The sequence below is a fragment of the Dasypus novemcinctus genome, chromosome 4 (assembly GCF_030445035.2).
Source record: "Dasypus novemcinctus isolate mDasNov1 chromosome 4, mDasNov1.1.hap2, whole genome shotgun sequence".
NCBI classification, from domain to species: Eukaryota; Metazoa; Chordata; class Mammalia; order Cingulata; family Dasypodidae; genus Dasypus; species Dasypus novemcinctus.
The window spans coordinates 44,464,173-44,489,400 of NC_080676.1; the positions used below are offsets into that span (position 1 = coordinate 44,464,173).

Consider the following 25,228-nt stretch of genomic DNA (forward strand, 5'->3'; position numbering starts at 1 on the left):
CAGATAAATGAAATCAAATTCAGGTTTCTGGGCTTTATGTTTTAACTATGCAGTCTCAGGAAAGGCCAGTTTTTAAAATTTTGTTTTGCCTGCCTTAGTTCTAAGCTTTAAATTTTTGAGGAATTAACTAAAAGGTGAGTAACAATTCACAGAAACTATTGAGATGGTCAGAGCATATGTCAGAGAGGATTCTGGAACACAGCATGGAAGAGTCATTCAGAATTGTCATACACTGGATGTGAACTTCCTCATTTTTTCCTCCAGTTTGATCAATAACTCTATCCTTTTTCTTTAAAATAATGTAGCACTCATATTTTAAAGCAATCAGCATGAATGCAAGTGATGCCCGTTCAAGCAGACTTTCAAAGACAGCACAAACTATTAACACAAAGAGCTCCTCCACATTTCAAAAATACAATGCTGGTAATTGGTACACATCATAGTGGGAAAATTTTTTTTTTAACTTTATGCAACGTGAGGTCAGACGTTAGCTGCATTTCCTCGTCTGGCAATGGAGAATTTCACTTTTCTTTCCAATCTACTGCACAAGGACCAGAGACGCCAATTACCAATGAGTCACAAGAGCAGACAGAACAGTTAGTAGGCCTTGACAGCTGGGAATTAAGATGTTTTTAAAACACGTGTATTCAGTGGGGGTATGTTAGGAATGCATCGTGAAAAGCAATGTGAAAGAGAGAGAAACGGAGTCCCTGTCCAACTGCCTTGTGAGATTTCACCTATACCTTTGAAAACACAAATAAAGCTGGGTCTTCTTGAAGCATCATTTAAAAATCTTCAAGAAAAATGATGACATCTATTGCATACAGCCATTGGCTTTTAGGTAGACTTTAGTGAAAGCTGTCTTCATTTGCATTGTGTGCACCAACAATGATGTGATTAGACTGGAATTGAGAGGTATCTCACCGTTTGCCAAGACCTTATCATCTGTTTCTACCTCCTACAGGATGAAGGTATCCATGCTACACTGTCCCTGACTGTCATTCAGAAATGGTAGTCACCTGCCAGACACAGGAACAAGGTACAGGTACAGTGGATTTTACTGGATGATTATCAATTGAGAGAAACTTCCTTTGGGGAGAGGGGCTCAGTTTCTCTTTATAGAAAAATGAAAATAAATCACGCCATTTCTGCAGACAAAATCGCCAGCAGGACGATCAAGAGATGCTGTTAAGATGAAGAGCACAACTCCCTGCTCAAATGAACTGAAGCAAGCAAAATTTGAGAAATGTGTAAGCCACAAGTACAGCATTCTGAAATATTCTGCATGACTTTGGTCTTGATATGTCAGAGCTAGAACCTATCCTGATGGAGGAAAATGTATTTTGGAAGCTAGAAGTTTCAAGGAATTCTTTAGATATCTTTCAAGGAGCAAAGATTTGTGGGGGGGCCCTTTTAAACATGATCTTGCCTTGTACTTAGTGTAAACTATTTGCACAAAAATATAGAAGGCATAGCTTGATGTTTAACGTCTGTGTTTTATTGTTGTTGGCACCAGAAAAGCTCATGTTCTGTTATGTCACTGTACATACTGTAAACAAGACTGCATTAATATTGTTTTCTTATGATTTTGTTTCGATGAATCTAGATTTTAAAAAATACATTCACAAACTACCTTATGTTTTAAACACAATGATTCCCTTTTATTTCTTAACTGTACCCAAAATCCCACAATAAAAAAATCATTTAAAGCTGTGTGTTTCGAACTTATCACTTAGAAATAAAAACAAAACAAAACAAAAACAAAGATCAGTTTGCAACATAATTTAAAGAAGCTTCTGGTTTAAAATACCACAGCAGCAATATAAAGAGCTGGTGGCAATCACATTCAGGGACGAGACCCAAATATTTTTCCATGTTAGCATTCAATCACAGTAGTTGCTAAATTCAATTCAAAAAGTTATTGCTGAATTTGGTGCATGGAATTTGTAAAGAGAGTACTGTTCAGCAGCAAAGTCACAGCAGTAAAAATGAGAACGGGAAGATTTCATTGCTTCTGAGAGCTAAAGGGACCATGATGAAGACATTTTGGTAAGTACCTGTAGACCAGGGGTTCTTAACCTTTTTGTTCCACAGACCCCTTTGCCAGTCGGGTGAAAACCAGGGACCCCTTACTAAGTAAGTCCACACTATACTGTGTATTATTTTTAAAATACATTGTACCCACACCAACATGTCCCCACAAGAATAATGTTTTTTTTGAATTTCAATTCAAGTTCACAGACCCATTGTTAAGAACCCCTGCTTTAGATAATCCTCAATTCCAATCATGTGTGTTGTTACCTGATTAAAATAAGGCAAATGACAACCACCTTTACAATAGGGGCATGATGATCTAATCCAGAAACCAGGATATTTCCCCTTTCCTTCACCCCTTACCCAAACCGCATCGAAATGGTTCCATTTTCCTAATGTGTATTTTGTTCTCATTAATAGTATCTCAGCTGCTCATGTATTTAGGCAAAAGCAGTAAGATCATAGTTGGTTTGTTTTTTGGCTCCATTTAGAGGAATTGTATGGGTCTCCAGAAACAAACCACATCAGTATTTGTCACTTGGTTTTTCAATTTTTTTTTCAGAACAATTTGGTCAACTACTGTTTTGTTTAAAAATATTAAATACACCTGAGATTGCCAGTTGAGCTCTCTATATGTCTCCTGGAGATAACACTGCTGTGATGAACAGTGAAACAAAAACGAACAAAACGAGGTAGGTTAAAACAGGAAGCGCAACACAGATATCATTTTGCAACACCTTGATACCACAGGCGGCCATGCTTGTAGCTTTGGAAAAAAAATCCCAGACGGTCACAGAAGAGTTCAAATCATCCCAGTAAGAGTTTATAAGGACACAAGTCAACCGGAACTAAATACATACATATCTCTGCACAAATGTTGTTTACCGTATGTTGGGTAATTTGGAGGAAGGTAAAATGATGAGGGTCTCAGAATTTTGGCCCAAGCCTTGCTTTCAAGTTCTAAAAATATCTGAACCAGTGATGCCTGTTGTGTCTCAGGCAGGCTTAGTAGTCTAATCCCTTCTCTAACCAACCCAGAGAGAACACAGGCAGCTCAAAAACATTTATTTTTTTTTTCAGTCACAGTTTTCATCTTGAGAAAGTGGCACCCTCAGAAGAGAGACGGGAATGACCAGAGCCTGCATGTCATGCACTCCCCAAGTCCCAGACAGAACCCAGCCAAGTCTCATTTATTAACGAAGTGACCTCTTAGCTGAGAGGCTTTGTGCATTAAGAACAAAAAGTATGGGTGTGTGTGTATGTGTCTATCTGTATATGTATTAGCTTGTTTCCCAGTAGCTCTTTCTGTCTGATGCCATCTGCAAGCCCATCATTTGCCCTGATCTGTTGCAAAATAACTGAGGGAAAGTCATGTTAGAGCCCCTCAATTGCCAGAGCCAACTCAACTCGATGGCCCACATTCCATCCTATAAAAGGCCATATATATATATATATGGCCTGCCAGACTCACAAAACTGGTAGTTGATTTTAATTAGTCTAAGGCTAGGAGCTTAGCCATTAAAAATCTATTTCCCAAAAGAGAGGAAAACAGTATTTTTCTTCTTTTAAAAATTCACTAGCCAGTTGCTATCAAAAAGCAACCTTTTGGGTTGGTGAAGGCAAAAGAGTTCTAAAATTACCCCACTCTGCAGTTATGGCCTTCAGTGTAAGGAGATAAGGTACATTTATTGTGCTGTCTCTCACCATTTGAAATTGGAAATTTTATCACATACCAGATATTAAAGCTAGGAGGCAGACAGAATGAAAAACAGACTCATTTTCTCAGTATGCACTCTCTCCCCATTCATACAAACTAAGGGGGTAAAGAAAAAGGTAAAAAACTCAAAAGCCACCAAAACACAGCTTAATCATAAGAGTACACAATATTTGTTTCTATCCCTAACTCTGAAGGGCTCATAGTCCATCTTTGTCCACAGACAACGCAGCATTCTTGGGGATCTCCTGGAAATTCCTGCCACCTTTATTCTCTTTCTCAACCAGGCTGCAACATTGAAAGATGGACTGTATTGGGAGGGGTGAAGGGAGAGGAAACGGGGGAAGCGGTATGTTCAACTGAGCCTTCTGATTCTGCCTCTAGACTGGCATAAGTCCACGAGTTATGTTCTTTTAAATTAGAAATAACGCCATGAAGATAAGTGCCAAGTGCTCTTCTGTTACCAGTTCATCATGGAATTTCTGTTGAGGGTCATGAAAAACACTTGGCTACTTCCTCCAGATCGCACGGATGCAAAAAATACCTGTTTGAAATTAAAAAGAAATTAGTTCAACTGCATGGTTTTTGTTTCGCTTTTCTTCTTCAACCGTCCATCCATTTTCTCTCACATGTCCTATCCTTGCCACGTGTCACCTCATAAGACTCAGCGGCTGGTGTTTCTAAGTGCCTCTGGATACGATGCATCCTTGGTGAGCACTCCTGCCTTTAGGACTCTGATTGCTAAGATTACTCATTGTGATACTGGCCTCCAGGGAAACCGACAGGGCTGTGTTTTGATCTGTAACCTCTCTTCGGACGCTCACATTTTAAAAAGGAGTTCAGGACTCAGATAATGTGCCAGATTTCTGGCCTAGGACACAAGGGTCCTTTGTTAATTTCTGGAAAGGCACAGAAGCTCCCCTACCCTCCCCTTTATGACTTAGGGATTGGAGAGAACGCTTTCTCATTCCCTAGGTCAACGGGGAGTTTGAGGCCTAGTAACTACTGTACAATTTCAGCTTTCAACATTTAAAAATTGAAAATAAAAAAGAAGTTAAATGTTTATGTTCGGATAGGGCAAGGTGTTTGGTGCCGATTCACTTTGGGATGTCAAGTGTTAATGCTTGGCTTCTCTGCTGATGCTGGCATATCCTAATCCAAATGAGAAAATGACATTAATAAGCAGAACCACAGTCCATTAGGTCTGAGCCTGTTCATTTTATCAAACAGTTGAGAGAAGTGAAAAAAAATTGGGTTTCTGCTCCCTTGAGCTGAATGTAAATGAACCACTGCTCCAGGAAAAGAATATTCTGGGCTGTGGTCTAGCCCTTGAGTCAGCCAACATCAAAATGGTCTAAGGCATTTACTTTTGTCCTTAGTACAAAGTCTCTGCTATTTCATTTCTACAACTTCTTCAACAGAACGCTGTCTCTCCCAACGTCAACTTCTTACGAAGTTCTGTGGGAATGCTTGTCATTTGGCTAATGCTCCATGTGAAAGTAAATCTACTGTTAGGGTCAATGAATCAAAATGGAGAAGCACAGAGAGGACCCATGGAAAACCATAATGAGGGAAAGAAAGGGCTGCTGTTCTCCCAAGGTTGTGCGCCCTGCTCTCTAAACCTTGGGTCCCAGATACTGGTGTGGTCCCAGCCTCCTCCTACAGGCCTGTTCGGGTGGGTCTTCAGTGAGCCTCAGGGTGGGGCCACACCCAAATCACTCTTAGTTTTTTTGACCTCCCAGAACACTGTTTGGATGCTGGGGTTTTACCAGGGGTCAGGTCTGTTTTCTGACATACTCAGCATGGCCCTGGAACCATCCCTGCCACCCCCAGTGGTTGTCTACCCAGACCACATGAGGTGGAGCAGGTGGCCAGGGCCAAATCTAGTCAGGACCCACACCGTAGTTGGCACTATGGCCAGCCTGACCTCTGGGCAACGAGGGTGGGCAGGGAGAGATGTATAACTGTCCATTCCATGTATGTATGCCTGCAGCTTTGGGGAAAGCATTCCTCCATATTGGTCACAGCCACAAAGAATGAATTCACAAATGCAGTTCTGCTTAGCTACTAAAAACTTTGGGTTCACTCTATAGGGAGGGCAAGGAGGAATCAATACCGCTGCAGAATACGCTTCTGAGGTGACTGATTATGGCAGACGGACAAAGCCAATTTCACCGGAAAACAGTTCCCCTGTGACACTTCAGAAGAAACATGGCAGGGATGACACAGGACATGGCACTAGTTGAGTTTGTTAGTGTGCATTCCTTAAGGAATGGGTGGCATTTGTTTAAAGTTTATATTTCTACATGTAAAGGTGAATATAATGTGATGGATTAAGTCCCGAAAGTGACTTTGTGAAAAGTTTCAAAGTGGAAGGATCAAGTTGACCCACTGTGAGATGACTGATGTTAGGTCAACAGTTCTAAGAGCTTTAGAGAATTCGGGATGTCTGCATCTGCTGAGTCATCATAAGGCCTGCAGGCCACAAAACTTACTAAGAGTTACAAGAAATTTTTAAATGTTTTTATGCCTGTTTTCAATATGTGAATAATATATTTCAAGTGTCCACATGAATCAAACCAAATAATGCCATTTCAAGATAATATTGATTGTTTAACACAGATGTGATTCAAATCAGTATAAAGGAAAATGAAGGTTTCACAGGTACCTGGTGGTCTCTTAAAATGCAAACACTAATGCAAATGTTGAAACGGATTTACCTTATCATTTCTTTCACATAGAAACTTTAACCTTTGAGCTCGCTTATGCATAAATACGCCATCCAAATGTCCTGTTTCCACTGACCGGATCTCAATAGCTTTCTCGCCCCAGCCCATTATCTGATTGGAATGAATGTAGGCTGTCAAAAGGAATTTCCAAAACTGCATTAAAAACATTAGATGGGCAATAACTCACAGCATCTGTTCACATCTTAACCACAAAAATGACAAACGACTTGAGATAAACGGACAAAGCAAGTCTTACAAGTGTTATTCACAGATTGTTTTTTGTGGAATCAAATGGTTGTTTCACATTTCTTGACTTTCGTTTCATTTGGGGGGTGTAACTGCTGAAGAAGATAAGGAATGGTTAACCTACCCACAGACGTGGGCATTTCTCCCCATTGGAGCACCACATCCTTAGTTATCCGGCCATAGGTGTTTACATACACCCCCTCATCCTCATAGCAAACAAGCATTTCCATTCCATCTGTTTTAGGCAAGATGACAATAGCATGAGGAGTGATATTGCCCTGAATCTAGAAGACAAAGAAAGGCCAAGCATTATTCTTTTTAAAGATAAGACACCACCTGGGGTATTCATCTCTAAGTATTGCAACAAAGAGTTTGTTTTTTTCATTTTTCACTCTAGAAAACAGAAATTCGCTTTGCTTAATTTAACCAATGAGTTGTCAAACACTTTGATAAATACAAACTAGCGACTAGGTTGGGGCGACAACCACAACAATGAAGCACCCACTGTTTGCCAATCACAGGGTTAAGCGTTTTACATATATATATAATTTCTTGTCCTTACTACAGCTCCAGGGTCTCTGACTCCACTACATTACACAGCCTTCAAGTTGAAGAACTAAAAATAGCAGAAATAGGAATTTCTCCAAGAAACCAGCATCTGATGATTGGCCTTTGCCGACATAAAATGAACCAATCTCTCTTCAAATATTGAAAATAAGTCATCTATTGTACTCTTGCTTAAAAGACAAAATTTATGCCCTTGAAGGAAAAACATCATATGCATTTTAACTTAAGGTCCAAAGAGATAAGCAGAGTAAATTTAAATAATTTTGATTGCCATGTGTTACTCAGTTTTAAGGAATCATAAAAAGGAAGTGAAATTTACACGTCTTATTTATTAGAAGAAGTCTTTCTTAGTGAAGGCCGAAAGTCCATCCACTTTACTGATAGTGAAAGTTAGTATGACTTTTACTAAAAATAAACAAAAATGAGTCTCTTACTCCATGCAAGTTTTTGTGCAATGTGCCCCTGACATTCTGTTTTTAGGAACTTACATGAGAAGGTATGTAGATATCATAAGAGTTTCCTGAATCAACATCAATTACATGGAAACCAGTGTGTGAACCAAAAATAACCTTTAATCTTTGACCTTCTTCTACCGTGAGATCAACAAGCAGAGGCTTGTGCTGGAGATCTGAAAAAGACTTTAAAAAGCACCCCATGAGTATCCATATTATTCGAAGAGGTTGTCTTAATTTTTTCCTTTAGCCATTTCCTGGTAGTAGTTAATTTCTGACTTTCTTAAATTAGAAAACTAGAAGATTTCTCTTTCAGTTTTAGCTCTATTCATGGTCTGGCTCTGGAAGAAAAAGTCTCGTACCTGTGTGTGCCCCCTTCTCTACCTCTTTCCCTCTAAGGTAGAGACGATGGTTTAGAGTTGTTGATTTTGATAATGGGTGGAGTCAATGTATATTAAAAAGTTGGTACTGCTGTTCTTTCCTGTTTCTTTCTGGCCCTTTCCCTCTAGAGATGGTCCAGCTACCCCCTGGCCCCTTTCTTCCCAGACGGCAGCCAGGCAGGCCCATCCATAGCTGCTACCATCTCAGAGACAGCCTGGGGTGGGCAGCTGAGGCCAGCTCTGGGCTGGGCCTGTTCAGGATTATTGGATACACTCTGGTTATGATTTTCCTTCAGGTAGTGAGCAGGTGTCAGAGTGGTGCTTTCTCTAAACTTAACGCTGAGATCTGAGAATTGGGTTAGAGAAGGAGGGTGAGTGTGTGGCTGGGGAGGGGCTCAGAAGACTTACGTTTTACATTGGCTACTTGAGCTTAACTAGAAAGGAGAAAAGAGAGCTCCAGCCAAGTTTATGAAGGTTCTGTGTGTTGGAATCTGGGGCCCAGATCCCAGGTAGCTCTCAGGCGTTCTGTTTTGCCATTATTTAATCAGATTATTGTTACTGGGCCTCGCAGTCTGGGACAGTATTTGTGAGCTTGACCATATGGCCACCGCCACATAGTGACCGCACTCCCTTACCCTCCCGCCTCGTCTAACATCACCCTCACAGCCTGGGAAATGAGGGCCTTAGGTCCTTGTCCTAATGGTAGGGCTCTACCCCTGCCAGCTCCTGCTTTTTGTTCAAGTCCTTGGCTTGCTCTTTACTCTTTCCAGGCTGGGTCTGGTCTGCTGAAACAAGAGCATTTTGCACTCTCTCATTTTCTTTGGTTACTAAACTGATGGCAGCAACTTCAGAACTGGAATAGGAATGGGATCTTGACTGAAGAGCTTTTGTATGGAGAGATTTTGGCAGAACAGCAGCACACTTTAGCGTTTAGGAATCATACCTTAAGTGTTTTTGGTTGTTACTAACCTAATGCATTCCAAAAATTTCTCTCCATAAAAGTGGAGTTATGGAGGGGAGCCCATTTCCATTGACGGATCTATCTGCCTGAGTACATCCCAATGAGCCATTTTGTGCTAGGGTAACAAGTTGAAAGGGTGGCGATTCAGCACCAAAGAGGGCCTATGTAATGTTTCAAGGCAGCTTCTGTGCTCACATGGCAGGTGTCAGGAAAGAACAAAAGGGTGAAAGGGAGATAACTGTCATAAAGGTGGGGAGAGAAAAGTAGGGGCCAATAAGATACAGAGAAAAAGACAGGCAGAGAGAGAAAGAACAGAAGAATAATTCATATTGCTTATGGATAGGTCCTGTGGCTCTGAACACGTCAGCCTTCACGAGCAGGGATTAATGGACTAGCTGTTCCAATCCCCACTCCTATTGAATCTCATGATTAATCAGTTCAACTGTGGTTGGTATAGACTCAAACAAGGTCAAAACGAAAAGACAGTCAAAATTGAATAATGTCCAGAAACAAGGTCATTTTCCTAAGTTACTGCTTTAGGTATTAATTTCAGAGAAATCCAATAGCATTGGGGATATATGAGCATCAAATGAGTTTTAGGGACTTTTCTTAGAAAGGTTTATGAGGATCATGGGATTTAGAAACTCAGTTCAACCTTGAGATACAGTACTGTTATTGATCTGCCTTGACAAAATACCAGATTGTGCCCTTCTGAGATGGTGTCACACTGAATATCACTGTATGACACCATAATCAGTGCTTTACCCAGTAACCTTTCCATACTAAATGCCACTTGTAGATGGTTCATAGACTGAAACATGCCCAGATTTTAATTTGATTAATTTTATAGAATTTATTAATAATTAGCCTTTACTTCTGGAATAATAAACCCACAAGTACCTATATTTTAAAATAGGTTTATTAAATATAGGAAAATTAGTATTGGTCTATGTGCAAGAAGGGCCACTTTGTTAACTGGTTGACCTTGAAAATAAAATAAAATAAATTAAAAGCCATTTTTAGGTAATCACATGCCTGCTTACCTTAAATGCCATGAACTTATGATATGGTTTAGGAGCCCAAGCATATATCTCTACAGCATTCTTTAAGGCAATCACCAAAAATTTGATCCTTTCATATTTAACTGTAATAGAAAAATAAGAATTAAAATGTACATCAATTTATTTAAGTTTTTGTTTTAATGAATGTGCAAGTTGTATAATTGAGGGTGACGCTCCCAGTGTGGGATTTTCTCCTGGACACAGATTGAATGTTCTTTAATGTACTTAGTCTGTTAAATACTTGGGGACTTCTGCTTTACATTGAAGGTTTTTGTTTTTTCCTAAAGATGTAGCTGCTTAAGTCTGTCTTTAGATCTAGATTGTAATTATCATCTGCATAGTATCTTTCATGTTGGCTTGTCTGGCTTTTATATTCACCCACATGTTAGTAACTGAGAGCAGGCATGGTAAGAGGGTAGAAAAATTAGCAAATGGGTAGACACATAAAGGCTAATATTTGCTTTTTATTCAGCGTTGAATTCCACTTAGTAAATGAAACAATTGCTTGTATATATTTCTAATAGAAGACGGAGTGTTTGAAACCCCAGATTCTTTTAAAGGCCTTATTCTGAGGGGTCCACATAATTTGACAAATCCTTTTACTCTTTAGGAAGATAGAACATTAAACATCCTATATTCTATAGATAGAAACTTAATATGACTATTACGCGTTTTTTGCCTTACACAAAGAAATAATAAATGTTTACGGAATGGAAGAATGAAAGAATGGACCGTTCTATTGTTTACTATGGTTTGTGTATCTCTGGTAACGATAGTGACCAATATTTACACTGATGACCTTGAGAGACTACAGAAGCCTTTAAGCACTTTCTGGGTCTTCACAATTAAAATTGTTCTCCTATAAACTTATTATTATTCTAGCAATGAAAGAACTCTTATCATTGACATAAAGGCAGTGGCCATCAGAGGTTTTGAGGGATGGGAGAAGGAAGAATAGGTGTAATATGAGGGCATTTTTGGGACAATGGAGCTGTCCTGCAAGACACTGCAATGACAGATACAAGCCATTGTATGTTTTGTCATAACCTACAAAATAGTGGGACAGAGTGTAAATTAAATTTAAACTATGGTCCATGGTTAGTAGCAATGCTTCAATATGTGCATATCATTGTAACAAATGTACCACACTAATGAAAGATGTTGTTAATGTGGGAAAATGTGGGAGGGGCAGGAGTGGGGCAAATGGGAATCCCTTATATTTTTTATGTATTTTTATATTTTTTAGTTATGTAATCTAAAGCTTCTTTAAAAATAAAAAAATTAATTTAAAAAAACTATGGGTTTTTAATTCTTAGAGAATTCATTATCCACAAATGATACACACAACAGTCATTCACTTCATAAAATTTCTTAAACAGAATATTTTGTGTTCTGAAGAAACTGGGTAGGAAACATTTTAATGTACTTGGATGAAATGTTAAATTTTCCACTTGTCTTCTTTACAGCTTTTCATGGCATGAACTCTTTATGGGCTTAACTATTCTCTAACCTTCTTACCTAAAACCTAGAAGACCCACAATTAAAATTTAAAATGACCTTGAAAATAAAAGCATCTATGGGCTAAGAGGAATATGGGGTAAAAGAATTAAATATTTTAAATGGCTTGGATTTATAATTTGCTTTTCCATTTTATTCTCATTTTATATTTTTAAAATTTAAACAGCAATTTGAAAATGCTGGAAATTATCATGTGCTACCAGGAAATATTAGTATTGTCTTAAAAGAAACCCACAAGGAAAGCAAAATGTAGACTGCAAGTAGTTATCTGGATAATTAAGGCAAAAAAAGTTTCTGAAAATTAATTTTCTGATAATTATCTGATATCTATTTTCTGATAGATAATGATCAGATATTGCTCCCTGGTTCCATGTCACTTTGCATGTCTGGATATAGGTCAGCCTACTTGTTATGGGGGTAATGAAAGCAGACAACCATGATTAAACAATGATTAGAAGAAGGAAGAAGCCAGACATGATAGAATGGTCAATGGTAGATATGGAGATCAAATGGGACTTCGGCAGCCTGAAGTTTTGTTAGCTATCTGTAAGAGATAACATTCAGAAATTTGATATTATATCCTGCAATGAATTTCTTAACTCTATAATCACACCTTAATTTATGTATATAAAATTTGATCATTAGAAATTTTGGACTGACAAATGCCACATAATAAACAAAGGTAAAATGCCCAAAGGCAATTCTAAAAGCCTCATCAGACAAATATGAATCCGAATTCTACTGGATGTGAGAATGAACAGAATGCATATTTTGTACTTTGTCAAATAATCAAGTGAAGACAAGAGAAAACCAGAATTTCAGGGTATGCTATTAGAAAGCAACAAATAATTCTGATAACTGAACAAAAATGTACAGCTTGTATCTCACTAGCCTGCTACAGAAAAACACTTCCTTATGTGGTCTGGTTTGTGGATGATGCTGTGTCTCTTGAACATTCATTCCTTTCTTTAATGAGTATTTCTTTCCTGGCTTCTAAGTGCCTGGCACTGAGCTAGGTACACAGATATAACTGTGTCTGTTCCCATTTTCTATGTTCACAGACGTTAAATGTTTATTTTTTCCAAAAGCTGCTTGAAAATCATACCAATAAGCCTATTATCTGTGTAGCAAGAGTAGAGGCTATTTTTGTTTATAAAACCCCAAATGACATGTTATTAATAAACAGTGGAGGACATATACTTCCAGGGATCAGAACCTTCAAATTCACTATCCAGCACCAATACTTCCTTAGGGTCAAGGTATCTGGGCAAGTTGCTCAGTATGAAATTCCCAGTATGGAGAGGATTCAGTCTCTTATGCCATCCCATCCCTTTCTTTCTCTCTCTTATCAGCTCTCCCATACACACATTTCCTTTCTCCCCACAGCCATACAACAGTTTTCAAATTTTGGTTGTATCAACATCCTATGTTCAAAAAATTCTTGTTCACAGTAAACCACATAGTAGACCATGATGATATCTCCTTTCTTGGTTCTAGCATTTTCTTCAGAAGTTATTTTCCTACAGAAATTATTTTCTTTTATCTCTCTCATGTACAAATGTTCTGCTAGTACTATAAACTTTCTTCAAGTCAAACACAGCAGAAAATCTATTAGTACCATGTTATTTTCCTGGAGGCACCCTTCCTGGAACCCTCATTGTCCCATTACAGAAGGGACTGATTTCTCTCTAGGCCTGTGATAGAGTTGCCATCCCAGAGTTTTCCTGCACCATCGGTCTGGGTACTTCCTTCATCTCTCTCCTGGATCCCAGGTCTATTCTCTTATTCTAGTGGAACACATCCACCCATAGCTTCCTGACAACCAGTGCATGGAACATAAATATTTTGAGAACTGGCATGCCTAAAAATGTCTTTATTCTAGCTGAAAATCACTTTGCTGTCAGAATTCTGAAGTCCTTGCTCCACTGCTTTCTAAGTTTCTAGTGTTACTGTGAGAAGTTCCTGGTCACTCTGATTCTGTGTCCACTATATGTAAATTATTTATTTGCTTATTACCTGGAATCTTGAAGGATCTTCTAGCTTTGGGGACTGAAATTTCATGTTGCTATACCTTGTGTGGGTCTTCTTTTATCATTCACTATACCGAACACACAGTGATTCCTTTTAACATGGGGTTTCAAGGCCTTCAGTTCTAGGAAAAATTTTTGGCTATGTCTTAGATAACTTCCTCTCCTTCCATTTCTTATGTTCTCTAAAACTCATGTTACTCAGATTCTGAATCATGTGGACTGATTCTTTTATTTTCTTATCCTTTTTCTCCTTCTCTTTGTCTCTAATTTTTGTTCAATTTTCTGAGAGATTTCCTCATCATTACATTCTAACACTTCTATTACATTTTTTATATACAAATATATTTCTAATTTTCACGGTTTCTTTTTTGATCTCTGAATAACCTCCCCACTGCTCTCCCCCTCCTTTCTTCCTTAATAGCTCCCTATTGTTTAATGGAAACAGTAATTTTTTCTAATGTCTCTGAAGTTATTATAGTTCATTTTTTTTCTTCCTTTCTTCATTATTTGTTTTTCCTAAAGTCCTTTCTTTCTGTTTGTTTAAGGTCTCCTTCCGATTCGTGGATTGTACCACTGTCTAATATAGGCAGGCCTATCAATTGCTGGGCTCACGTTAGGATAGTTAGACAGCAGGTTTTTTTCATGGTACCTCAAGTTTGAGTGCCTGTAGATCTTTTCTTTCTGGCCATTCAGTTTCTCCAAAGGCAAATCTTTCTTTTTTTTTTAAAGATTTATTTATTTATTTATTTCTCTTCCCTTCCTCCCTTCCCCCAACCCTGGTTGTTTGTTCTCTATGTCTATCTGCTGCATCTTCTTTGTCTACTTCTGTTGTTGTCAGCAGCATGGGAATCTGTGTTTCTTTTCGTTGCATCATCTTGTTGTGTCAGCTCTCCATGTGTGGCGGCATTCCTGGGCAGGCTGCACTTTCTTTTGCGCTGGGTGTCTCTCCATATGGAGCGCACTCCTTGTGCGTGGGGCTCCCCTACGCAGGGACACCCCTGCATGGCAGGGCACTCCTTGCGTGCATCAGCACTGCTCGTGGGCCAGCTCCGCATGGGTCAAGGAGGCCTAGGGTTTGAACGGCGGACCTCCCATGTGGTAGACGGATGCCCTAACCACTGGGCCAAGTCCGTCGCCCGAAGGCAAATCTTTCAATCTTTTACCTGCATGTAAAAGCATGGCTGCCAACATTTTAGGAGCTAAATAGGGGAAGGAGGAAAACGTTCATTTAACCCCACTCATCAGATTGGCCTCTCATTCCTATTCTAAGCTGTGCAAACCTTTTGTCATCAGTTGCAGTGGCAGAGGGGAGCTGCCTGACTGTTCACAGGAGGAACTGGATTCTGTCACGTTTCACAAAACCCTCCTATTTTCTGTCCCACCCCACACCTCCACCTCTTATATTCCCAGCGTCTCAGTCCTCAGCCCTTCTGAATGCTGCTGCATGACTAGAGTGATGCTGATGCCTTCCCTTATTGCAGATTCAGCCTTGACTGGTTCGATACACTTGTTCCCAGTCATCCAACTACTCTTGTTCATTTTGCTGCCATCTCCTTGCTGTCTTTCTTCTTCTGGTCCCTCTGTCCTTATGGGTTTATTGAATTTTTATTCCCTTATTGTCATTTTAATGGCTCTTTAGGAGGAAGTGGATATAAATGTTCAAACTGGAGATTAGGATTCCATTTTGAATACACTCTTTGAACTTCATCAATCTGACTTGTTCGGAGATAATGCAAAGATACTTAAGGTTCCAGCAACATTTTACACTGGTCTCAAACATGTCATAAATATCCAACAGAAAAAACTGAAAGACACAACTGAATAATTCTGACTGAGTGAACAGACCACACTTACAAGTCTTGAGACTTACCAACTTTGTAATGTATACAGCCTTCCAAGTCTCCAACTGTGATCCAGCCTTGTTTCTTTTCTACTTCTGGGTCATTGTGTAATATTCTGTTTCTTAACCATGAAAGATAATAAACTCGTAGCTTATTCTTCTTTCCTGTTGAAACGAAAAAGTTGTAATTTAAATTCCCTGGGATAGCCTTTTTCTCTCCTTCCCTACCTCCAATCTGTTTTATTTTTTTTTAAAAAATCATACCATCAAAGTGTTCTCTCTGCCAGGACTTATGGTTAAAACAGTTCCAAATGTTTTGGACAAATCATCAGTTTACAAATTGTCATTATCTTCAGGTGGTTTCTTATTTGAGTAAACTGCTCTTATTCTCTCTTAAGGGAGCATCTGCTGAACTCAGTGAGACCTAACTCTGCAACACAGTGGTTGATCACAGTCCCAGAATATTCCAGATCTAATCACATAAAGGAGTGTTGACAACTGGACATTTTAGCCTGTTGTTGGAAACTGGCTTACCCGTTCCTTATTGTAAATGTTACACATGTTCTACTGTAGATGTTGCAGTTGTTTCCTATTGTAGATGATGTTGCAGTTTTGATAGCAAACAGTTGTTTGGTAGTTAGTTTCCAATAAATATGAGGTGGAAACTAGGGTTGAGGCTCTCAGTTCCAGAAGCTGTGAGCCTTGGTCCCATCTTTATCTCCTTTCTTGTATCTTTCTCTCTGTCCCTTTATTTTGCAAAGTTCTGCATTGACTTCCCTTCGAGGCAACCTATCCCTGAGCTGATTGCAGCAATTGGCACCCAACGTGGGGCATGAACGGAAGCTCAGCAACTGGCACCCAATAGGGACCCGAAGGGAAAGGATTGCCTCAAGTGAAACTAAAGTTGGTATGACAGCACAGAGCTCTGAGTGGTTCGAAAAGCCTTCGAAGCCCTCAAGAGTTTGCTTGTACTTCCCCAGGAGATGGAGAACATGCTGTGTGGGTGCCAGCTCAATGGACAGAGCTGTGCCATGAGTGCCAAGAGACAACAAACGTTCCTGTGGAATCTGGAACCTCCGGTTGTGCAAATGGAGAGACAAACACTGGAAACTGCATGGCTGGGTCTCATTCCAAAGACTAGAATGGCTTTACATCAAACTACAGAACTTGTTTGAGCATGGCATCATAAAGCAAGTATGACTTGGGGACAGAAAGAGATTAAGAAGGAAATTGAGAGGTGAAAAACTGGAGAAGAAATGTTGGATTATAAAAGAAACCAAGAAGAAGAGTTAACAAAAAGAATGTTAGAGGAAAGAAACAGAAAAGGCAGAAGACAGGGCAGCTCGAGAGCATATAAAAAATCAAATTAAAATCAATGAAGAAATTCTAGGTTGGTAATTTTGGAACTGTTTTTGTGTTTGTCTGTGCAATTGTCAGTATGTGTGTTGTAACTGTTTCAGTAAGTGTTAAGAAGAAAAAGAAAAGGGCAGGTGCCCAGAAAGAAAAAGAGAAAAAGGAAGGAAAAAAGAGAAAAAGAGAAAAAGGAGGAAAAAAGAGAAAAAGGAAGGAAAAAAGAAAAAAGAGAAAAAAGAGAAAAAGGAAGAAAGAGAAAAAAGAGAGGGAAAGGAAGGATAAAATGAAAGATGTAAAAGTTAAGCAAATATTGAAAAAGGTAAAAAGTGTGTGGGAATGCTAACTGAAATGTTATAAGGTATATTTTGTCCTAAAATAAAATGGTTAATATGGAGCTATTCAGGACAGAACTAGTATGCATATAGCAAGTTGTAAAAGTATTGTGGTAGCGTTCAGTGAGATGTGTTTTGTAAAAGTAAAACAAGCCTGAATGAATACAAAAAGTGCAAAAACTGTTTGAAAATGTCCGCAATGGACTTTTGCAGTTTTTCAAGGCTTTCTGTCCCGGCCTGATGGCAATTAATCTGGCTGTACAGAAGAAACCTGTAGCAGTGGCCCTACTAAGAAACATCAGAGACAATGGTATTTTAAGGGCCTGGAAGAGGCAAACATTTGGGACAAGCTGTAAGGTGCCTGCTGCTCAATCAAATTCTTAAATATTTGTGTAAGACAAAACTATATTCTCTGCTGTAATTGGTAAATACAATGTTTTCTCATGTTAATGGAGTTTGTAATATTGTTGGAATACTAAAAATCTTTAATTTCTCACTTAAGATGTGCTAAATGGGAAAGGTCCTTCATGGGAGCAGGAGGACCTCCAGCAGGCTGCTTTAAAAAATGAAAGAGGGAGAAGATGGATATTGACTTAGCCTGTGAATTGGATGTGGCCCCAGGTCCAGAGAAGATGCTAAGAGCACTATACAAACTGGGGAAAATGATAACGTTTTTTGATCAAGTACTGGCCTTGCTGGTTGGGAATATTAAGCCCATGAGAAATGAAAGTCTATTCATTAAATGTCTGCTAGTTGGAAGTCTTATTGTTTGTTGTTGCAGTTATGGATTATGTATAAAATGCTTGAATACTAATCAAAACTTTAATAATGTAACATATTGTATACTTAAGTGGTTTGATGAACTGTAAGTGATACAGAAATGTATGTTGTTGAATGAATGCATACATCTCTTAAGTTTGAACAATCCTGGGACCAAATGTATTGAGAAAAAATTTAATGAGTATTGTTCAAACCTAAAAGTGAAAATATCATGCAGGAAGCTTTGTTAATCAGTGAAACATCATTTGCATAGACTTTCCAAAAACAAAAAGGGGGAAATGTTGTGGGAAACTGGCTTACCTGTTCCTTATTGTAAACGTTACACCTGTTCTATTATAGATGTTGCAGTTGTTCCCTATTATAGATGATGTTGCAGTTCTGTTAGCAAACAGGTGCTTGGTAGTTTCCAATAAATACAAGGTGGGAACTCGGGTCGAGATCTCAATTTCATAAGCTGTGAGCTCTGGCCCCATCTTTATCTCCTCTCTTATGTATTTCTCTGTTCCTTTATTTTGTAAAGTTCTGCGTTGTGTTGCCTTCCCTTTGAAGCAACCTATCCCTGAGCTGATTGCAGCATTAGCCTACTTGTGTGTGACTGCCTATGCCTTGGCCTCTAACCCAACAGCAGATGCCTACAAAGAGCTTCTTATTTGCCTCCTCAATTACTCTAAAGATGATGGTTGGTTATAGTTTTAGTTAACCAATTGAAACAGAAATTTTAAAGGGGAACAAGAGAAACAAGTTCAATGAATGCAATCTGGAGTCAGAAAATAAATCTGGACAAGTTTTTGGTACTGACTTCCATGGAAAGGAATGCAAAACAAAAGTCGTTATGGAAAAAGGATGTGTATGTACTTAAAAGAAATGTAAATGTTCCCCTTGTTAAAGAATTCATAGGATGATAAGAGATCATGAAGAAAATACTGGAGTACACAAGGAGCGAAAGTTAATATAAGATTACCAGAGTACCAGATAAGGAAAGTATGAGTGATGTTCATTGGGGTGGCTCTTCCTAAGTACTCAGAAATTTAAGTTTGTGGGCTTTATTTCTTGGGTACTTACAACCCTTTGATTTCTTTTAGATTTTACAGATGAGACATATACCAGAAGAGAATTCATTAAAGCATTGCACACTGGATTTCAGTGCATCTGTACCTTAAATAAAGGGAATCACTGTGCAGATACTATCCATTTTTATAATCAAAAGTGTAGAATATGCATTGCTCACAAAACTTGGCTCAGTGCTGCTTCCTCCATTCTATGCCAGCATGGATCAGAGGGCACTTCAAGAATCTTTTGCTCCTATTTTCATTTTCTCCTTTCTCCACCTGTGTCTCATGATAAGAGGACCCATTACACTATTCAGAATAGGATGTGTCGTTAACAACACAACCAAGCTGGAATGTGAATTATCTGGTAGCATTCCCACTTTTGGTATTGGGAGGTGACTGGCAGATGCCTGGTCTTAACTTTGATTTGGTAGCACAACAATCAAGAAAGCAATTAACCAGAACAAAAGAATACACAGAATTAAACTCAAATGATAATGCAAAAACAATTTACTTGGTTAACCCGCATTTGGGGAGAATAAAAGGAGGTGAAACTCTCAGCATTCAGTGGGAAGGTAAAAGAAAGAGGGACTTGTAGCCTCAAGTGAATGCAGTTTCTCAAAATAGAAGTAGAGCTGAAAAGCAAAACTTTCTTTAAGGTTTAAGTCAGTAGCCCTGGTTTTCAACCTTGGCAGCACATCGGAAATGCCCAGAGAGCTATAAAAGCTAGATATATCGTTTCCGGGGTTTCTGACGCACTGCCGAGTGTACAGCTTGTAGTTTCACATTTCCCCAGGTGATTCTAATGAGCAGCTGGTTCACATGGTCCCAGACTAGATGGGATGCGAGGGGAAGAAAGGGGGTGTTATTTGTCAAACTCAAACACCGTCAGAAAGAAAAAACCAAAACCTTCCTTTCAATAAACACAGACCCTTTTAAGTTACATTTTTAGCTTGTTAGTAATAAAGTTTTCAGATTCATCTTTTTTTTAAAGCTGTTTTTGGGAGCAGAAAACTGCAATGTATAGCTGTATTGAGTCCCACACTCAAATTTCTTTGCAGATCAATTGCCAATGAACCAGCTGCACTTGCTAAAACATCAGTGGACTATGGCAAGAACAGTTCTTGAGAGAATAAAAAGACCAGAGAAATTTCTGCTTACAACATTTCCTGCTCCCAGAGGCCTATATTTTGATAAGCTGCATCTGCAAGTAATAGAAAGGAATGGACCTCGGACACCTTCACAAGATCTTGGCTGAGTTCTGGCAGAGGTTAAAGATCTATAAATACACTGCCTTTGTTATGTTTCTGCCTGATGCAGAATCTCTTTTGGAGGTCAGAATTGCCACCATTTCAAAATCTGGGTGAGCTCACTCTGGCTGGATTTCTATAATTTATCGTGTTACTGAAGCAGGGCTAGTAAGACAGGGAATCAATAGATGGATCTGGAACCTGGCAGAGAGTCCACGAGGACATCAACAACCCCCAAGATGGCTGCTGGAAGACCCCCACCCCCAAGATTCTGCTATCCAGAACAAAGATTTCTTCTGGAGGTGAGGAGAAGCCCCGTTGTTCCCTAGGGACTTTATCATGTTCCCTAGGGACTTTATCCTTGGGCCCTCACAGGGACTTGATGGGTTGGGTAATCAATCAAAACAGCAAGCAGCTGGAACCCCTCCCCTACCATTAGCAAAGGGATGGAATAATTAACAGTTCAAAAAGCCTAGGGGGGCCTGAAAGAGCTGCTCTCACTCTCCGCTCTCTTGCCTCTAGACCCATGCCTGCCCTCTGCACACCACTCTTGCCATTTTTCCTCTGCCATGTGGCCATGCAAGTAAACCTATGGATTTACAACCTATAATGGGGACTTGTAGTCTGTAAATCAGCCCTCTTTATCACTTTTCAGCCCCTTCCTCTCTATCTGGGACCCCTGATATGTTATTTTTTCCCATTTCTCTTCCCTCCCTACCTGAATAAATTGCTGGCCTAACTCACCCAACGTGCTCTTGAAATTCATTTCTCCAGCATAGTCAAAGAACCGAAATGAAATCCTGTAACATTACTTCTTGGCTTAGAAACAAGGCTTTCACCTTTTCCACCAATGCAAATCTGATGGCTCAGTCATGTAGCATACCTGATATTGTCACAAGGACATTCAGTCCCTCTAGCACATCCATCTGCTGAAATCTCCTCCGGTTGATCAGGTTATAGACCTTGCCTTGCCCACTTCGATCCAAAAGCATCAAGCCATTTTCGGTTCCCACCAGGAGGTTTACACCTGTAAATTTAAGAAGCATCCCAAGAATGACTTCCTATGGGCAAAAATAACTTCTGCATCTGGGGTCCCCCTAAGAACCTAGAGACTACGCCTTGTACATATAAACTAATGGGCAAGTAGGTATTGTGGCACAGAGTAAAGAAGTAGAAGCTTTGACACAGTAATTGAATCACTGTTCCCCTGGTAATGAAACCCATTTGTAAAGTGGTAGCAGCATTTATTACATCTAGCCATTTACTGCTTGGTATCTCCATACCAGCTTCTCAAGAGGAGCTTTAGACACAGCTGTGAAGCTAGCACCATCTGCCATTGTTTCCTTTTAGCAACAACACCTCTTCCTTGCTCTCCGTATATATCCCACCCCTCTCCTTCCCCAAGGTTCACTCCCATAGCTTTCGTGCAGTGATTTCTAGCCTTCCCATCTTCAACATATAACAGAGTCCCCCATTTCTATACCTACTGGAAAAGATCCCTTCCTCCTCCTCACACCAAAAACTAAACTGTCTTATATCCCATACCCTCATTTCTGCTAGAGAAATGAAAAACTAATTCAAGCAAAGGTGTTACTACCCTGAGAGTCATAGAAATACTGACTGTATGGAACTTCTCAGGTATCTAAATCTAGTGCAGCCTGCCTCCCAAGCAGTCATCTCTATTACAAAAGCCCAGGCAGGTAAGTGGTCTTACCTGGACACCTACACTCCTAAAATTTACCACTAGGGAAATTACACACACACGCACACACACATACAGAGGTGCACTGTGCAGTGGAGTGTATTAATGAACACAGAATACTCTAACTTCCCTTTTTTGTGTTTCTACCTTCTGAGCCACATGCATATCCCGTTTCCTTCACCATGTCAACCCTTTAAATATTCAAAGATGGCTATCTTGTTCTCCTCATTCTGTCACTTCTCGGGAGGGATTTGTCTCCTGTCATCACACCCCACATGAAATGGTTTCCAGGCTTCTTGTTCTTCCCTGCTAACCTCTCCAATGCTTTGCAACCTCTTAAAATTGTGATGGCCCAAACTAAGCATGGTATTTTAGATGGTACAGAAGGGACATGACCTTTTTTTGATCTGTATGTGATGTTTCTAGCAACACCGACCAGGACTTTGATAGAATCTCATCAAAATAATACTGAGTTTGGGATCAGCTAAAACTGGCAGGCCTTTTTCACAAAATCAGCAGATTGACATTCTGAACTAAAATGTAAGGCTCATCATTTGTTGTCCTTTTCAAGTTTTATCTTTCTATCATTAGCTTTATGGCCATGGGCAAGTCACCTAAATATGCTGGGCTGGTTTTTCAGCCATGAAATAAAAGTAAGGCAATTGTTCCCTCTGCAGAGTACTTTGTGGATCACAGACACAATATGGGGCACATCACTTAGCGCTGGGCACACACTGGGTGTATGTTCAGTGGTAGCTAGTTCTGTTCTGGCTTTAGTGCATCACTGTCCTCCTGGGTGTTAGGGGAGTATCTCTTTCTACATATAAAACTGCTCTTGGTAGAGTTCCAAATCAGGTGTCCAACACATGATTCAACCAGAGCCCTTCCCACGGATAGATCTGTAGGCTTTCAGTGCTTGAGGGTCAATTCATCCATGAGTAGTAAAAAACCAACTTACCCCACAGAGCTGCACAAAGTATTTCTGAGTTGAATCGTTTCTTGTATTTTCTGATTTCTGGTGTATCACTATGAGGCCGAATGTTGGTGGGGTTTACATTTACCACTGAAATCTTTCTTGCTTCATTGAGTTTGGCCTGTTCTTGCCTAAGAAGTTCACTAGTGAACAGAGCTTTGAGAAAAACAACCAGAGAAGTCAGTGGTTAAAAGATAACCGATGGAGGCATTGAGAAGGGACTTCAAAACACTATGATTTATCCTTATTTAGCGTGCACTATAATAAAGGCAAATAAATTCTGAAACTATTTTATCTATTAGTAGAATAGGCTTATAGACAATACTTGGATGGTTTATAGGATTGATGTCAATTGCACAAAATTAAATATATTATCTCTATACCTCCTGATTTGCAGATTTGCTTTCTGAAATGCTATGATATCAATTGACAAACTGGCCAAAGTTGACTTTGATGATTAGTGTATTGCAGAAGTCTGGACTCTAAGACATTCCTCTAAATCATCCAGACTTTTGCAGTGGAAGCACACATTTAGAACTCAACACAACCCAATGCACACTTATTGAGTGCCTACTGCCTGCACAGCATTGTACCCAGAAATTGCTCTTAAGAAATATGCGTTAGTTAAGTTCAGAGATCTCTGAGGAACAGCTTTTCCTAGGATCCCCAGATACTACCGAGTTCCTACCAGAAGCAAAATAGAAGAGATAAAAAAAAAAAAAAAAAAAAAGTAAAGAAAGAAATGTGGATTAGGAATCTTAGAAACGTAATAATGGAAAATCTTCCCCGTAAGACAGGTCCTAAGTACTAAATGACTTAACTACAAGAACTGATGAATAATTTCCTTTTTAGGCCATAGTGGGAAACCATGTTTTTTCTAAACCACTGAGGCTTTCTAGCTTACCTGTGGCTGATGATTCTTCATCCTCTTCGTCTTCATCGGTGGGAGATGTCTGGTAAACTCTGGGGTCCACAAAGGGGGTGAAGGAAGCTTTGGTGCTGCTCCCCATGCCATACTAATTGATAAGCAAGAAGATTAAGGTAAATAAACGCTGCAGGTACAAAGAATGTTATAATACCTTTTTTGGGCTTTAAAACGGTTATTGATTCTTCAGTCTATCCAGCTGTTCACATTCTAACTCCAGAGTCAAAGTGCATGGCTCTCTCTTCAGCTTCCCTTGGTTTGGTTATTCACTGTTCATTGTGCTTTTACAGGGGATTCAGGAATTAATTCAATTGCAGGAGATGCAGTTGTAAAAAATTACATTTTTGACTGTAAGAGGCACTTTATTTAATATTTGTAAGATTACTGTGGTGAGAGAACTTAACTCTCCCTTTAAATAAAAGCAATCACATGTTGACCAAATGGTCTTAAGAAAAGCTGACACAATTGGTATAAACTAAATACGCATGTCTACACAGAACAGTTTAATCCTGAAAACTCACTTGAGCCAAGATACTCCCTCCTGTGCCATTTGGGTCTTTTTCCTCTGGCCTGGTGATATGAGCGGACTGATGTTGGCCCCAAAAGCCTTACAATCTATAAATCAGAGATGACTTCCTACAGGGGTTGAGGACTTTTCCTTTCTATGAAAATTCCCTTTAAAGGATTCTTATATTTGCATGCCTTATTTGGACCTGACCTTATGAAGATACTAGGTTTGAGGGCAATTGTACCCTGAGGTACACTGAAGGTCTACTTAAAAATGAATCTCAAGGCTTGAATAGGACCATGAAGACATAAAGTCAGAACTAGACTTCAGGAAACTCAAATATGAGTTTCCTGAAACTCAAATATTCAGGAAACTCAAATATGAAGGCATTGTGTCATGACATTCCAATTTGATTTTCTTGCTGAAGGAACTACAATAGCCATTCCCCTACTCTGTCTGTCATCTCCCTTCCTTCAATCTCTCAGGCCCTATCAACATCACAAAACACATGTATTCAACATAAGCACCTTTGTTTTGAGCAATATCTTTAATTAAACGTTTTTAGTTTTATTTAAAAACAAAAGCAACATCCTAAGACCCTCAAACATTTAAGGAGAAAATCGCAAATATCCAATCTGATTTGTTTCAAGATTTTTCCTCCACCCTATGAAATCAACACCACTGTATCTTCCTTAAATACGTGAAAGTGCAGGGCAGAATTTCCATCCCAAACAGAGTATCTTCCTTTGGTCCTTAACAAATCTGTGAACGAGGTGAGGCAGATACAAACATTCCCTCTCAGGGCTGGAGGTCCAGAAGCAAGT

The 25,228-nt window shown here is 39.3% G+C and overlaps 1 protein-coding gene across 11 annotated transcripts in view; it reads right to left on the reverse strand.

The window, feature by feature from the left end:
• Nucleotides 1–1,476: 1,476 nt before the first annotated feature.
• TNIK (TRAF2 and NCK interacting kinase) overlaps nucleotides 1,477–25,228 on the reverse strand; it is a 435,835-nt gene continuing 412,083 nt past the window's right edge. For all 11 annotated transcript variants that reach the window (XM_058295284.2, XM_058295283.2, XM_058295286.2 and 8 more), the window contains 9 exons: nucleotides 23,876–23,987; nucleotides 22,957–23,127; nucleotides 21,180–21,323; nucleotides 15,563–15,697; nucleotides 10,127–10,227; nucleotides 7,779–7,928; nucleotides 6,848–7,007; nucleotides 6,469–6,608; nucleotides 1,477–4,292 (listed from right to left, as the gene is read on the reverse strand). In XM_058295284.2, the coding sequence (XP_058151267.1) occupies nucleotides 4,209–4,292; nucleotides 6,469–6,608; nucleotides 6,848–7,007; nucleotides 7,779–7,928; nucleotides 10,127–10,227; nucleotides 15,563–15,697; nucleotides 21,180–21,323; nucleotides 22,957–23,127; nucleotides 23,876–23,987 (1,197 nt within the window). In that variant the 3' untranslated portion in view covers nucleotides 1,477–4,208. The remainder of the gene's footprint in view (nucleotides 4,293–6,468; nucleotides 6,609–6,847; nucleotides 7,008–7,778; nucleotides 7,929–10,126; nucleotides 10,228–15,562; nucleotides 15,698–21,179; nucleotides 21,324–22,956; nucleotides 23,128–23,875; nucleotides 23,988–25,228) is intronic.